This window comes from Delphinapterus leucas, chromosome 1 (assembly GCF_059928025.1).
Source record: "Delphinapterus leucas isolate spDelLeu-1000000601 "Yukka" chromosome 1, BTC_Dleu_Yukka2, whole genome shotgun sequence".
Taxonomy (NCBI): domain Eukaryota; kingdom Metazoa; phylum Chordata; class Mammalia; order Artiodactyla; family Monodontidae; genus Delphinapterus; species Delphinapterus leucas.
Window position 1 is genome coordinate 58,787,210 of NC_143129.1, and position 16,279 is coordinate 58,803,488.

At 44.9% G+C, this 16,279-nt stretch overlaps 1 protein-coding gene across 1 annotated transcript in view; it reads right to left on the bottom strand.

Moving 5' to 3' along the window:
• Positions 1-16,279, bottom strand: part of BRINP2 (BMP/retinoic acid inducible neural specific 2) — a 116,461-nt gene that overhangs the window by 38,516 nt on the left and 61,666 nt on the right. The window contains exon 2 of the mRNA XM_022556560.3: positions 13,931-14,280. Within this exon, the coding sequence (XP_022412268.2) occupies positions 13,931-14,202 (272 nt within the window). The 5' untranslated portion in view covers positions 14,203-14,280. The remainder of the gene's footprint in view (positions 1-13,930; positions 14,281-16,279) is intronic.

The window sequence follows — 16,279 nt, forward strand, 5'->3', positions numbered from 1 at the left end:
AAGATAAGCAGGAAGAAATGATGGGGCATAATCAGTGGCACAAGGTCAGTATTCATGGAATATTTGTTGAAATAGTAAATGGATGGATTTAGAAGAGACTCTCATGCTAAGAAAACACATTTGGATTTTATCCTTTGGGCACAGAGGGACCAAAAGAGGATTTTAGGCAGGTTGAACTGGAGAAGAGAGAAAAGGCCAAGTGGTAAACAGTGAAGCCAAGACAAGAGAGAAGAGGCTGGCTTTGAAAGGCAGTTCTGAGATGGAAGCCACATAAGGCAAATGGAAGATGGGGAAAAAGCATGAGTTACAGTGGTGGCCTGGTCATGGTAGGAAGCACAGGAAAGCATATAGAAGACATAATAAGTGTAGTAGAAAACAGGGTGAGTGCAGTTCTGGCTATGATTTTACCACAAACTAAGTCTAGGTGAACAAAATCAAATCATGTGGGAGGTGCAATTCTTTGAGAAGCTGAGAAAAAAGTTTTCTCAGGATTTTTTTTCTACATTTCACTTGAATGAAAAAACCTATATTCTCTCATGATAAATCCAGAACATATTTCCCACTTTTCTTGTAAAATTGATGCTTCAGGTCCCAAGCAGAGTCACCACATATTCTGAGGTGAGCCCGTGACCTTGAACTACCATCACTCATTTTCAAGAACTGCACAGAATGCAAGAAGTTAAAGAAATCTGTGGAGAGGAAAACGCCTGGTCTGACAAACTCCAGGATGGTGAACTGACACTGATCTGTGACAAAATTCTTGAGGATTTTGAAAGGTGAGCACGCAAGCAAGCAAGCTCTCCAGGAGCCGGAATTGGTTCAGGAAGAAAACCTTATGTCAACATCAATTTCTCATTTATTATCCCTTTCTTTGTTTACCAGGACCCAGAAGAACTCTGAGGCTCTGGGTGATGACAGAGTGACTGGATAGGAGTCTTGGTTCTGCATGATTTCATGAAGATCAAAGAGGGAAAAGAGAGTTGGGAAAAAAGAAACAAGGACAGTTTGAGAGAGAGACTGTGAGAGGGGAAAGAGAGAGAAAAGAACATCTGGAAGGAAGTCACAGTGTGCTACTGTATCTAAGAATAACTGCCTTCAAATGTCTGGAGACCTTTTGCAAAGAAGAGGAATTTACACTTATTCTAGAGAAACAGGAGAAAGCAGAGTCAGGACCGATAAGTGGAATTATGGAAGGAAATACTGAGATTCAATTTCATAAAGATCTGTAGAGTGTTTTGGGCTGCTGAGGGGAAGTTGGCTTCAGAGAACACGCAGAACTGGACCTGCCCAAGCCGAGGCACCTTCTTGGGGATTTGTAGAGTGGTTGTCTGCCATGGGTAGAAAATAAATGATTTTAAAGTTTCCTTCTGGAACCCTTCTATGCTGTTGGTGGGAATGTAAATTGGTGCAGCCACTATGGAAAACAGTATGGAGGCTCCTTAAAAAACTAAAATCAGAACTGCCATATGATCCAGCAATCCCACTCTTGGGCATATATCCAGAGAAAACTCTAATTCAAAAAGATACATGCACCCCAATGTTCATAGCAGCACTATTTACAATAGCCAAGACACGGAAGCAACCTAAGTGTCCATCGACAGATGAATGGTTAAAAAAGATGTGGTATATATATATATATACACAATGGAATATTACTCAGACATAAAAAAGAATGAAATAATGCCATTTGCAGCAACCTGGATGGACCTAGAGATTATCATACTAAGTGAAGTAAGTCAGAGAAAGATAAATATCATATGATATCATTTATTTGTGGAATCTAAAAAAATGATACAAATGAACTTATATACAAAACAGAAACAGACTCACAGACTTAGAAAACATATGTTTACCAAAGGGGAAAGGTGGGCGGAAGGTATAAATTAGGAGTTTGGGATTGACATATATATACTACTACATATAAAATACATAAACACCAAGGAGTTACTATATAGCACAGGGAACAATATTAAATATCTTGTAATAAGCCATATGTAAAAGAATCTGAAAAAGAATATATATATATATATTGAACTATAATATAATGAACTATACTTCAATAAAAAATAAAAATAGGGGTTTCCCTGGTGGCACAGTGGTTGGGAGTCCGCCTGCCAATGCAGGGTACACGGGTTTCAGCCCTAGTCCGGGAAGATCCCACATGCTGCGGAGCAACTAAGCCCGTGTGCCACAACTACTGAGCCTGTACTCTAGAGCCCGTGAGCCACAACTACTGAAGCCCATGTGCCTAAAGTCCGTGGTCCACAGTGAGAAGCCAACACAATGAGAAGCCCACGCTCCACAACGAAGAGTAGCCCCCGCTTGCTGCAACTAGAGAAAAGCCCGCATGCAGCAACAAAGACCCAACGCAGCCAAAAATAAATAAATAAAATAAATTCATAAAAAAATAAAGTTTCCTTCTAATTCACAGATCCGAGCACCTTGGTGCTGTTCTGCCATCCCATGTCCCCAGGCTTCCCTGCATCCTCAGACACTGTTTTTGCAGCTCTGGCCTCTTTTTCCAGGCCAACCACTAAATCTGGTGTCCTCTGATTTAGTCTCCTGGCCTACAGGCACCAGAATGGACATTGCCCTACTTCGTGGTAACAGAAGGTAAAAGAATGTATTATCAGGTATTATCAGCCTCTAGAGCCACATCTCTTCTATCAAGTCCCACGTGAGCATGAATTTCCAGATGGCCGAGGCTGGCATTCAAGGACTTGCTTAGCCTCCCCTCCTCTCCACGTGGTCTTTATCAGACTCACACTTTAGAACATAAACAGAACGCAGCTAAGCAAAGCCTGGCTCACTGCGCTGAAGTTTACCTCTGTTACTAGTAAACCAACTATGTGACCCCTGTCGAGGGATCATTAGGTGTTTACATGCCTCTGTGGATCCAGGAGAACTCGCTCCCCAAAGAGTCTTCCTTCCTCTTCCTCCTCCATCACTAGCATGTCCCCAGATGAGACACAGACTCTCCCAGCACACAAGGAAAATGAAAATTCTCCCAGGCACCAAGGCTAGTAATGAAGGGCTTGGGGCAGCGCTCAATCTGGCTACCTCATTTTTCTCCCACCAGGGCCTCCTGCCTGGCCAGTGAGACTTCTTGTTCATTCTGACTCATTCTGACGTCCAGAGCTTGCTTGTTCTTTGCAGGGAGAGGGAGAAAGAGGCACATTTCTGGGCTCAGGGGAGAGCCTGGTGTGGTGGCAGAACCAGGGAGCATTGAACAGGTGCAGAGGGGAAAACACAGCAGGCAGAGGGAGCTGTGCCAGATCCTTGCACCCTCTCTGAGCCATGGCCCGAGTACAGCAGCCCTAATCTGCCCACCCTATACCTACAAATCCTAAAGCTGACTTGGGAGTCCCAGCCTCTAGGTCTCTTTCACTGCTTCATCTGATTCCATGATATGCTGTGGATGCAAAGGGTAAGTAGGAGTGACCCAGAGTGCGTACCAATCTTGTCGTTATATGAAACTCCAAATTTGCAAAGTAGCCCAATAAGCAGAGGTTATTTGCATCACCAAAGGTTTCTTCTTGTTGGATTAAAATATTTCTTGAAATATAAGATATTTCCAAGTGGATGTCTGTGTTTTATAAATCAGTAGCTACCTGATCCTCAAGTCAGGGGCTAGAGACTGACTTAGCACTGAATTTTTATAAGCCATTGCCAGGCAAAAAAATAAGATACTGAATTTTGGAAATAGCATCAAGTGTCCCTCGATCAGAGGATTTGATTTACAGAAATTCGATTTACACTGCACCCTTATAGAAATACATTGGCAGTGCAAAGCCAACACACACAAAATTCTCTGCGGGTGACCTGCTTCAGGAAGGTTCATCTGTAGCTTCTTCCCACAAAGGGTTCACCAGAGCCCAAGTGCAGATGCAGAACTCTGGTGGAAACAGAGAACTACAGGGTCTTTGAGTGGGATGAGACACCTTCTAGCCCCGAGACCCATCTTCTCATCCCAAAGGTCTGCTAGAATGCCAGAAGGAAGAGTATGAGGGGCAGAGAGCACAGGTGGTTACAAGTAGAGGCACCATTTCTCTTGGAGCATTAAGAATCCCAGGCTCAGGGGCTTCCCTGGTGGCGCAGTGGTTGAGAGTCCGCCTGCCGATGCAGGTGATGTGGGTTCGTGTCCCGGTCCAGGAAGATCCCACATGCCGTGGAGCAACTAAGCCCGGGCGCCATGGCCGCTGAGCCTGCGCTCCGCAACGGGAGAGGCCACGACAGTGAGAGGCCCGCGTACCACAAAAAAAAAAAAAAGAATCCCAGGCTCAGATTATGTATTTGATTCAATAATAATCATTTAATGGTCAGATCCGCTATTGTATGGTTGAGTGCTGGCTCTTCCTCTTACCAGTTGTGCGACACCCTCTAAAACTCAGTGTCTTCATCTGTACAGCATGTAAACAAAGAGCATCTCCCTTGTACATTTCTCATAATAATTTTAGCATATATGTATATTATTATGCACTTAGTAAGATGTTGGGTATATTGTGAATACTCCATATGTATAGTCACTGTTATTTATTATTGTTATTAATATGTCACAACATAGAGGAATGCTTTGCTTTCTTCTAAGTTATGCATTTGCCCTCCCAAAACAGTCTGGTTTTTTTGCCCTCTTGCTCCCATAAAGAAACTGGGGAAATTGGTGAGAGCCTGCTGCCCTGTGGTCCACACTTCAATACTGTGTAGTCAATGCCTTGAGATCCCCGCTCACAAAAAGCTTTTGTCTCTCAGACATCCATGCCCTCCAGTCAACAGGCCCTCTGAAGGTTTCCTCCTGCTCGGTTCGTGAAGCTCCATTTAAGGTCACCTGCCCAGCCCATCCACAGGATCCAGTGATGCCTTTTTCAGTTGCTTCATATAGGATTGGGCAAATCAGTCCGAAAGACCAGAAGGCTCCAGTTGTCTTTCATTTGAGTCAGGGATAGATTGCGGGGACAGAAATCTTTGTCTCAGACTCAGGTCCAAATCTTCATCTCCAGCCCAGCTCTATGGTCATAAATCTGTTCCACTTGCTTTGAGCAGTTTTGCGAGCACGCTCACCTGTTTCTAATCCTGGAGTCGAAGACGGATGACTGGCACGGGAACCAAACTCATACCGAGCGCTTTGGTCTGCTGCACAGACCTCAGCCCACTTCCAACCACTTGCTCCCGGGGGTCTGTCTTCCTTGAAGGCAGAGCTCCCTGAGGCCTGGGCCATGTCACATTCACAGCTGTGTCCCCAGCACTTGGGGAGTGGCCAGCACACAGAGATAATAAACGTATGCTGACTGAATAAATGTCCCACCACATGCCACTCACTGTTCTAAGCAATGGGGACTGAAATAATTTTCTTGTGGGAGATGTGGAAAGCCCTGAGGTGGGATAAATGTGGCAGAAGCTGAATAGAGAAAAAAACTGAGAATCCCTGACCCAGAAGAAGCTGTTCTCTTGAGGAGAAAAAAAATGAAAAGACCATGCGGCTAGCCAGTGTCCCTTTCTGCCTGCATCTGTGTCCCGACGGTTTCTAGATGAAGCCTACCTCACTCCTTTCTACATATACATGTCTCTAAGTAGCAATTCATTCATGAATAAAATTAATTATTTCTCAAAGCAAAAATTAATCCTCTTTTTCCCTGCCTGACAGACTCAAGATCTCTCTACTAAATCTCATCTGAAAACAAAACTGAACTAGCTTTCTCCCCTTGGCCTTCCTGGATTTTCCCTGCTTTTCTTGCATGTTTTTATTTTTACATTTTCTTTTCACAGACCATCTTTGCAATCCTATTTCAAGCCAGGTGGATGACATGGAAATAGTCCTAGAACACACAGGAAAATTTGGGGCGAGAGTCATTTTGTCCTGGGGGAACGTGGGACTGACATCCTGAGAATTCATTCTGATATGGCATCCATGGACCAAATCTATCCATCAATCACTGAGAATGTGCTAAATATCTTCTTCTCCCAGAGCCTGAGATGCTACATTCCAATGTGTTTTTTCCGTTTATGTGTGCTGTCACTCAGACTGGACAGCTTAACTCCTGGAAATCAGTAGAACCTTGTTTTCTCTATCTTTTGTAGCCTTCAACAGTGCCCAGAATAATGCTTTGCACAAAGTAGATGCTCCATAAATACTTGCGAGAGGACCAAGAAAGCAAACACATGGTGTGGGAAGCTTACTCTAAATTCAATTTTTTAAGCCTAAGTGATGCTGGATTTTCAGTTGAACTAGTGGCTTTATAAGACCTCAAAGCACTGCTTACCATTTTCTCACCAGGTGCATAGTCACATTCCATTTTTCCAAAGTAGAAATGCAAGGAATTGCCTTTGGTCCTACCTTCTCCAGATATGCAATTACTTTGACTTCATTTTACTCACTGCCAGTACAGGAAAATGACATGCCCTCCAGGTGAGAGCCTTTTAAAATTGCACCTTGGAAGAAATCGGTGTCTAGGAGACCCTTCTGGCATTTTGGAGTGACAAGATATGGCAGAAACAACACAGTGGGGGAGAGCAGGTGGAGGAGGGACATTCACATGCTTCTTGGCATTTACACTGGATGCATGGGACTGGCTGCTCAGTTTCTAAAGCACACCTGGCACTCCCACAACTTGGGTTATACTGCTCCTGTGTCCACAGCACCGTTCCCCAAGCTCTCCACTTGGAGATCTCCCACTCAGCCACATCAGAGTCTGGCCGATGGATCCCCTTTTTTTCTGGCCTTCCTTGACCTTTCTGTGCAGAGTGACCTCGCACTTTCTCCAAATGTACTTGTCTGTGAGTTCCACCAGATCAAGAACTGTGTTCTCCCCATTCATGGCTTGTTAGCAGAATCTTGTAGAAGCATGAGCACAGAGTCGGCCTTCAATACAATGGATTGAATGAGTACTGCTCTTCTTACGCTCTTGAATTGTTCATTGTATGTGTATGTGCTCTTTCTCCTTCCTCGAAGTGAGCAGCACACTTCCTCATTCGCATAGGTCAGCAGCACTGGTGCGGATGTTTCCATGTTAAGATGCAGACAGGATGCTGCACAAGGATGAGTATCTGCAAGGCCCAATCCAAGGGCCCATACACCCTTTTGGGGCTCATCATCCAGACACTTCAGGAATAAAATTCCTTGGGTGAAGGCCTTCTGCTGGGTCTACAGCCTAGATTAGATAGTTTATGTCAGATATACGGCTATACATTTAGCCAGCACTGAACTCTTGAGGAAAGCAAACTCTAGACGTTTGGTTCTGTCCCTCTCCCACCTCCTTACCTCTGTGGACTGAGAACTAGTACCTGTAACCAGACTACAGGCTCATCACTCTGCATTGCCTCTGATTTCACTATGATTTCTTTTGCTCTAGTTTGTGTACTGTTCCTTTCTCGCCTTCTATTCCAACAAACTCCCTTGTCAAAATATAAACCCAGTGAGAAGGGCAGAGATCACCCAGTTTGCTCGGGTGATGGTCGTTTCTCCGGCCGAGCTCACCTTCTCCCCTGCCTGTCCCATCCACCTGAGAACCACGGCTTCCCTTGTGGTGCCCTGCAGCTGTGTGATAACACAACCTTCCTGTACCTCCGTAGCTGTAAGGAACACCTAGGAAATCACTGGGATTTACCCAGACAGACTGAGGTTGCCTTTGGTTGCCGTTTATTTATGTGGATTGTGATCTCTTAATTGGAGACGGTGCCTCTCCCAGGGCTCACTGTTTATTCAAATCAGTATTTGTTAGTCCCTGAGACATGGTCCAGATGATAAATCAGCTCTGGAGTTCCTTCTGTGATTGCTTCCACAGCTGCTCTCTGCCTCCTCACCTCTCCATCTCCCAGGAGGCACCCATAGGCTGGTTCTAGGCCCTCCAGCCTTTTCTGCTTTTAAAATTTTTCTCCCAGCTGCTGGATCTTATGAGTTCATGTGCCTTGGCACTAATAATTCCTAAATTTAACCTCCCATGACTACTGTTCTATTTCATTTGTAACATCTCCTGTAAATATTCTCATGACCTCAAGTGCATCATGGGGGATGCTGCCTTACCATTAAGCCTTCTGTCCTTCTCCACCCTGGTTATTCCTGCTCTCCTTCCACCTCCCAAGCACTTAGTATAATCTAGCTTTAATGTCATACTGTTCATGTGGGGCTCCTGTTAAAATGCAGATTCTGGGGCTTCCCTGGTGGCGCAGTGGTTGGGAGTCCGCCTGCTGATGCAGGGGACACGGGTTCGTGCCCCGGTCTGGGAAGATCCCACATGCCGCGGAGCAGCTGGGCCCGTGAGCCATGGCCGCTGAGCCTGCGCGTCCGGAGCCTGTGCTCCGCAACGGGAGAGGACACAACAGTGAGAGGCCCGCGTACCGAAAAGAGAAAAAAAAATGTAGATTCTGATTTTGTAGGTCAGGGTGAGACTTGAGGTTCTGTCATTTTTTACAAGCTCTCAGGTAATGCCAATGCTGCCGGTCCACAGACCACACTTGGAGCAGTATGGATAAATTATTCAGTTTTGCCCGTTTCTCACTTCTTTCACATGTAAGCTATTGCCAAACCTTATTTTTCATCCTGATGAATTATAAACAGATTATCTTTTCTTAGGGTAATTGCTCTGGTGCCTGTAGAAAGGTTCTTTTGCCTTAACTGCCCTCATTCAGCATGTCATCTGATTCTACCCCAGCCTGCCCTATTGTATGTTTCCAGATGCACCTGATAAAACACACTCCTGCTTCAACATTGCCTACCTTTGGGTACCACTCCAACCTCTTGGTTTTAAGCTATGTTCTACTTTGGTTCTCAAAATTTGCAAACTTTGCCCAGAATATGATCAGAAAATCATGATCAGAATACGATCACATATAATATGAAGATCGCTACTTATTTTTTGGTTTGTTTTTTTCCTCCTAAAAGACTTCTAACATACCCCTAGACCCTTCTTTTCTAAAAGAGAGGCAAATGATAGAAATGGAGGTATTAGTGACTAAGGTCAATAATTTGGAATTATACCTGGCCTTGCCTTTCTCCCAACCATCATATTATACTCATTGTTCTATATGATCTCTAACTTTATCTCTTAATTTTAATTTATTCTTTCCGAGTTTTAAGTGTTTCATCATAGTGACTTGGATTTTTTCCAATCCCACGATCATCTCTCTATTAAAGCTTTAATACAAAAAGAAATTTTTAAAAAAAACAGACTGCTCATTACTTTGATTTGTAGCAAAGAGAGAATGGAACATTACTGCTAGAGTGTTTTGAGAAACCATATTTACATTTGCATCAGCTCAATTTAGGTGCCTGATTAGGTTGCGTGTTACGATGAAGATGCACTTACCAGTCAAAGGGAAGTGGCGTGGTCTAGAGTAATGAGCAGGAGACTTCAAGTCAGGAGCTCTGAGTGCTATTTCTGGCTGTGACTGGCTACCTCTCTGACCTTGAACAAGTCCATCTCACTGCCCTGAACCCTAAAAACCCCCATCTGCCTCACAGGGCTGCTGTGAGAGGTTGATCACTTAAGGGTTTATTGTACTGGGGGCTATAGAGTGGGGCAAAGGCAAGCAGTTGGGGGTCACAAATGGAATCCGAGACAGGATCTCTGCTCTTCCAGCTCTTACCACTAGCCTATTAAGAGACAGTGTCTCAGAAGTGGACTGATTGCTCAGATCTTGGTCTGATAGGGCTTGAGAATATGCTGAGAGGTCGGCTAATGGAATTTAAAAGCCTGCCCAAAACTGGGTGAGATGGCCAAGGCCATCCTGTTATTTAGGAAGTTTTAACAAGAATGTATATTGTCTCTCTTCTCGTAATGGTGCCATCCTGAGATTGTTCAAGTTACCCCGGGACCAGGGAGCTGGCAGTGACCAGTGCCCAGCTTCTGTAGGACATCTTAAGAAAGGCCTGCTCAGTTGGCAACCTCTGACTTTATAGGAGAAAGATCATTCCCTGTGGTGACTCTAAAACATGCTGGAAATGATCCAGCTCTTTCTGGCAGTCCATAAGACCAGTAAGAGTGTGCCCCAGAAAACATGCATTCATTCTCCAGTTGAGTTCCTCTCCCAGCAGAGAGAGAGATTGAGGAATTAAGGTTAATATGCTTTAAAAAAGCAAGAGAACAATTTTTTTTTCTCCTTCTAATGTACGTTGTCAAATGCTAAGTTATTATCAGATGTCATCATGAAGATGGTACCCATGGCTGTCATCTCATTATAATTTTTGCATTGGTTAATATTTGTTGAGGATACTCTAATAATAGGTAATATTTATTAAGCACCGTTCTAAGTGTTTTACATCAATTCACTCATTTAATTTTCAGATAAATCCATTAGGTGGGCACTATTATTGTCCTAATTTTACAAATAAGGAAATTGGGGAACAAAGAAATTTAATAATTAACCCAACATCATACAGCTAGTAAGCTGCAGCCCCAGGATTAGAGTCCAGGTCATCTGGCTCCAGAACCTTCACTCTGGAGCATCTATGCCTATGAGAATACAAACTTATGGAGAGAGCAACAATCTCTGGGGACCCATGGTTAGAGAGGCCAGAGCTATTCTAGATCAACCAGTCATCTACTCCAACAGAGAGCACATTCTGATTTCCATATAAGAATAGGTGGGGTTCAGAGCTTAATGTTAGAACCTGGTTGTGTAATTGCTATAATATGTCCACACACAGATAGAAGAGAAGAAGGATCTCTGTTCTGCTGTGTAAGAGAGCTTCATGTAATTCTGTACCGAATATTCTAGCCCCATTGGAAAGTCTTATTCTTCCCCCACCACAGCTCACCTCCCTTCTTACATGGAAAGCACATATGGATACCATATGATCTCCATGTACCAAAAGCTTTCTAAAAGAATTGAATAAAAGACTAATCCTGTTCGAGACCCAATATTTCACCACAGAGCATTTCTGATATTCTCTGTAAGCTCTTTCTCCCTCTGCCCTTCTGGAAAAAATGCCCTTCTAGTCATTAGTGATGACTAGACCAGTTTTCTGTGACCTGCTCTAGTCACAGTAAACAAGGTCTTGAAGTTGCTAGAAGGAATTACCACTAGAGACAAAAGGGAAAGGGATAAGAGTGAGTTCCCTTGGGGATAATATAGAGCCCTACAACAAGTATCCATGGATCCACCATGGACTCCCAGAATGCTCCTGGAGCAGCCGTGTGTGACCATTCTCCCATTGCCCCGCCATGGGGTTGCAAATCGCAATGCTGCATTCCTGTCAGAATGACTGGTTACTGTTTCCCCAAGTACAGGTTCATGTGCAATAACTGACCCCAGAGAAACAGAATGGCACAGTGTAAGAGCCTGTCACATTAAATGATCAAAAAACCATTACGGGGCTTCCCTGGTGGCACAGTGGTTGGGAGTCCGCCTGCCGATGCAGGGGACACGGGTTCGTGCCCCGGTCCGGGAAGATCCCACATGCCGCGGAGCGGCTGGGCCCGTGAGCCATGGCCGCTGAGCCTGCGCGTCCGGAGCCTGTGCTCCGCAACGGGAGAGGCCACGGCAGTGAGAGGCCCGCGTACCGCAAAAAAAGAAAAAAAAAACATTACGGACTGATAGAACGGTTGATGGTGCAGAAGTGATTCCGGACATTCCCCGTGGCCGGCTCTGAGCTGCTGCTAAGGCATTCAGTGGTCACCCGCCTTGGGGCTGGGGCCTGATGACAAGAAAAATCTGTGGAGGGTTGAAGGAAACTGGTGCTTTATTGCTTCTAGTTCCTATAGCCCTTTGAAGTGAATGGTGGTATTAGGATTCCCAGCCTGACATTTCAGTTCCAACATACTTTAAAAATTTTTTTTGGTGATAACAGTGCTTTTGAAAGATTTGGGATAAACAGAAAAGTTTGAGGTGAATTAAATCTTGTTTTCCTGAACTAGAGGGATTTGCTGCTTAAATACATTCTAGGGTGGATTTTCTCTTTTCCCTTTTTTTCTTTTTTTTTTTTTGGAGAGATGGAAAAATAAATTCTTTGATAAAGAGAAGCATCGCCCTGAATTTACCTTATAGAAAATTCGTGGGGGACACAGGTCTAATTTCTTATATATTTACTGAGAGTCAAGTTAACCTCTTTTACCGGAGCAGGTGTTAGCTCAGCCACTCCCAGCCCGAGCTGGCCACTCTCTGCCTCAGTGGCCCTGTGTGAATTTACACTACAGTCTTTGGAGGATGGCAAGAATCAGAGCCGCTGAACCGGAGAGTATGAATTGTAATCCCTTCTAATATCAGACTGGAAGATAAATGGCTTTTGTTTCTACGGACCTCTGCACGCAGGAAGCACCAGCCCCTCAAATACCTCATCTTTCCCTTTGTCTGCATCTGCATGTGGGAATCGTGTACCAGGAAAATGTCCCCTGTAAATGGCTGCACTTACCATTTGGGACTCTCCCAGTGCTCAATACCTTAAAACCTTATTTCTGAGACTCCGTACTAACCTAAACAGACTGAGTGGTATTGCAGAAGAAAAAAAAAAAGCCCTGGGCTTCCCTGGTGGCGCAGTGGTTGAGAGTCCGCCTGCCAACGCAGGGGACACGGGTTCGTGCCCCGGTCCGGGAAGATCCCACATGCCGCGGAGCGGCTGGGTCCGTGAGCCATGGCCGCTGAGCCTGCACGTCCGGAGCCTGTGCTCCGCAATGGGAGAGGCCACAGCAGTGAGAGGCCCGCGTACCGCAAAAAAAAAAAAAAAAAAAAAGCCTCTTAGAAACAGAAAAATATAGTTTCTTTAAATATAATTTAAGAACCCAGACTTTGGAGTCTGACTACTACTTGGGAGCTAATCCTAGCTTCACCATTTACTAGCTGTGTGCCCCTCGGCAAGTTCCTTAACTTCTCTGGACCTCAATTTCCTCATCTGTAAAAAGGGGAGAATAACTGTTCTTCCAAAAGAGGACTATTAGAAGGATTAAATGAGTTCATGTACATAAGGCATGTAAAGGGCTAGATCCAGCAAGAGGGCCAAAACCTTTAGTATGTTCACATGACTAGGAATGCACGTGCCCAAGGTTACCAAGAGCAACCTCTAGATGGCAAAAGAATAGGTGATTTTCTGGCTCTGTTTCTCTTTGTGCTTTTTCATACTTTCCCTCTCTCTCTCTCTCTCTCATAAGAAATGAATCTGTAATCGGAAAATAAATAACTCTAATAAAAGAAAAAAATTCTAGCAAAGTTCCCAGGTTTGTCTGAAGACTATGGTCACGGTGAGGAGGAAAAGGGGGTGACACTAAGGCAGGGACTGAGAAGAGGGATGAAGGGAAAAGTTGAATTCAGGAATGCACTCAAGGGAGCCCTGAGGGTCCCTGGGTCACCTGAGGTGAGGATTTTGACGAGCCTTGTGCTTCTGAAGTGCTGGTCCAGCAGCCAGAAATTTGTACCTGGTTCATCCCTTGTCAGATGGGTCAGACAGGTCACATGTTTTACTTTCAGCTCTGATGCTCCTGAGGACAGGCCGAGGGGCAGGGACGATGCAGCCCATTTCCTTGCACAAGGCCAACTGAGGCTGTGGTGTTGACAAGGGTGAGGGCAGGCCCATCCCTGCCCCTGCGGGGCTCCCCCCACCTCTAAGGCAGGAATTGGAGCTGCCCTTCCTTCATTTGCATATCGAGTTAATTACAACTCATAAAAGTATCTCACCCATTATTTAAAACCCGGCCCCAGCCTTCCACTCTGACCTCCTGCAGCAGCTCAGGCCGCATGCTGAATCCAAGCCGCCTGATTTGTCCTCAATTTATAAGCAGCACAACCTATAAATAGAAACCCTTTTGCTAAGTTCCCCAGGAGGCATCAGCAGGTTTTCCAGCTTGTATGTGTTTTCTTCTTTTTTTAAAAACCAACATGGCAAGCTTGTTCTCCCTGCCTGCTGGTCCTCCGGCTCTCCCCTAGTGCAGTCTGCGGCCTGCCAGCTGGCTTGGCGCTTGGCGCCCTGCACAGACCCAGGCTGGCTTCAGTGGGACGCCGCACTCACCTGTAGATCCTGTATCTGGTGGTAAAACCCTGGCGGTAGCGCTCCACGAAGTCGGTGTACTCCTGCGTGCGGTGAAATGGGCCCCGATCTGTGAGCAGCCAGTCCAGGGGCGGCTGGCCGGCCGCGGAGGCATGATGCTCGGGGACAGCAGCAGTCGCCGTGGCCGAGACAGCCAGCACCCAACCGGGGAGGGCCAGTGCCAGCAGAGCTGCCCATGGGGCTGCCGCCACCGGCCGAAGCCCTCTAAATCGAGTGCCGCACTGCCACCTCATGCTTCTCCCAGGCGGTTGGTGTCTTCATTCTCTCGCCACACTCTCCCGCTCTGTGCCGCTCCACCAGGGCTCCTGGAACTGGAAAAGCACAACACGGAGATGTCAGTTGCACACCCTGGTCTGACCGCATGGGCCTGTGAGAATCAAATCTCCTTGGGCAGGGCCCATTCTAGAAATCCTTTATCCTAGTAACACATCTTCCTTCTAGGCATTGAGCTACGTGTTGATGTATATTTCATTTAATTCTTAAAACAATCCTACAGGAAACACCACTGTCATTTTGCCGATGAGAAGATGAGGTTTAGAGATATGAGGAAGGTTGCTTAATTGCACGCAGATTTCAAGTGAAGAAACCAGAATTTTGACCTCAGGGGGTCCAACTCTAACCTTTATACTGTGTTGCTTCCTTGTTTCCTTTGTAGACTCAACACCATCCGCTTGTCTTCCTCTCCCAAAAATGTTCACTATGTTTCAATAATAGCCTCATAGATTGTGTGCAGCCTCTAGAGGCTTGAGGTAAAGCAAAGAGAAGCCCCCTTTTTCTGATGGTGAATTGTGGGCAGAATAGTGAAGTCCCATCACTGTTATGAAGCTGGGTGAACTTGGGCAAATTACTTCCCTTCTCTGAGTTTAGTTATCCCTTACGGAAAATAAAAATGGAGAACAGTATGGTTCCTAATACTACTAAAAATAGAGTTACCATATGATCCAGCAATCCCATTCCTGGGCATATATCCAGAGACAACCATAATTTGAAAAGGTACATGCACCCCAATGTTCATAGCAGCACTATGTACAATTGCCAAGACATGGAAGCAACCTAAGTATCCATTGACAGATGAATGGATAAGGAAGATGTGGTACACACACACACACACACACACACACACACACACACACACACACAATGGAATATTACTCAGCCATAAAAAAGAATGAAATAATGCCATTAGCAGCAACATGGATGGACCTAGAGATTATCATACAAAGTGAAGTAAGCCAGACAGAGAAAGACAAATATGATATGATATTGCTTATATGTGGAAACTAAAAAATAAATACAAATGAATTTATTTACAAAACAGAAATAGACCTGCAGACATAGACAACAAACTTATGGTTGTGAAAAGGGAGTAGGGGAGGTATAAATTAGGAGTTTGGGATTAACATATACATACTACTCTATGTAAAACAGATAATCCACAAGGACTAGCACAGGGAACCGTACTCAGTACTTTGTAATAACCTATAAGGGAAAAGAATCTGAAACAGTATATATGTATATACATTTTATAAATAAAAATACTTTAATATATAAATAACTGAATCACTGTGCTGTACACCTGAAAGTAACACAACATTGTAAATCAACTATACTTCAATTTTAAAAAAACAAATGTAGGATTATACTATATCTAAAAAGAAAAAAAAAAAAGAAGAGAAAAGAAAAGAGGCTTGACTAGATAATAGTCAAGCTTTGGACTTCCTGCTTTGAAGATCGATCTGTTCCTTTACAAAAGGATAGAGTCACAGTGCAGGGATAGAGTCACAGTGGGAAATCACCATCATCAGAGAACAGATCCGTGGACACAAGGATGGCCATTGTGCTCTTTCTCCTCACTGTGTAGTATGGAAGCTCTCTGAGGGCAGGGCTGTGTATCCCCCTACCCTAGTTCCTGAGAGCACACAGTAGGCCTTCAGAGACGCTTCTTGAAGAAATGAATGAGTGCATTCTTGCCCTGCCCTGCCCTCTCTGAGTTGAGGGACAGTGCCAGGAAGGGAGTAAGACTTTGGCCTTCAAGACTCCTGGCTGACTCCGTACTGCAGGGGTTCTTGGAATCGAATTCATTTCTTCAATCTTCAATGTCTAGCACATGCTGTCAGAGTCTCACCCATCTCCCCTCACCAGTACCACCTTGGTCTGTGCTAGAATGACTTCCAATCCCCAACACGTGTAATTTGTGGCTTTGAGGCCTTTCTCTGGCTGCCAAAGTCCAGAGATGAGCTTCCTGTGATGAAGCAAGGGGTGTCAATTCACTGGCACTTCCAGACTTCTGTAAGGCCAGGTAAAGTGGGC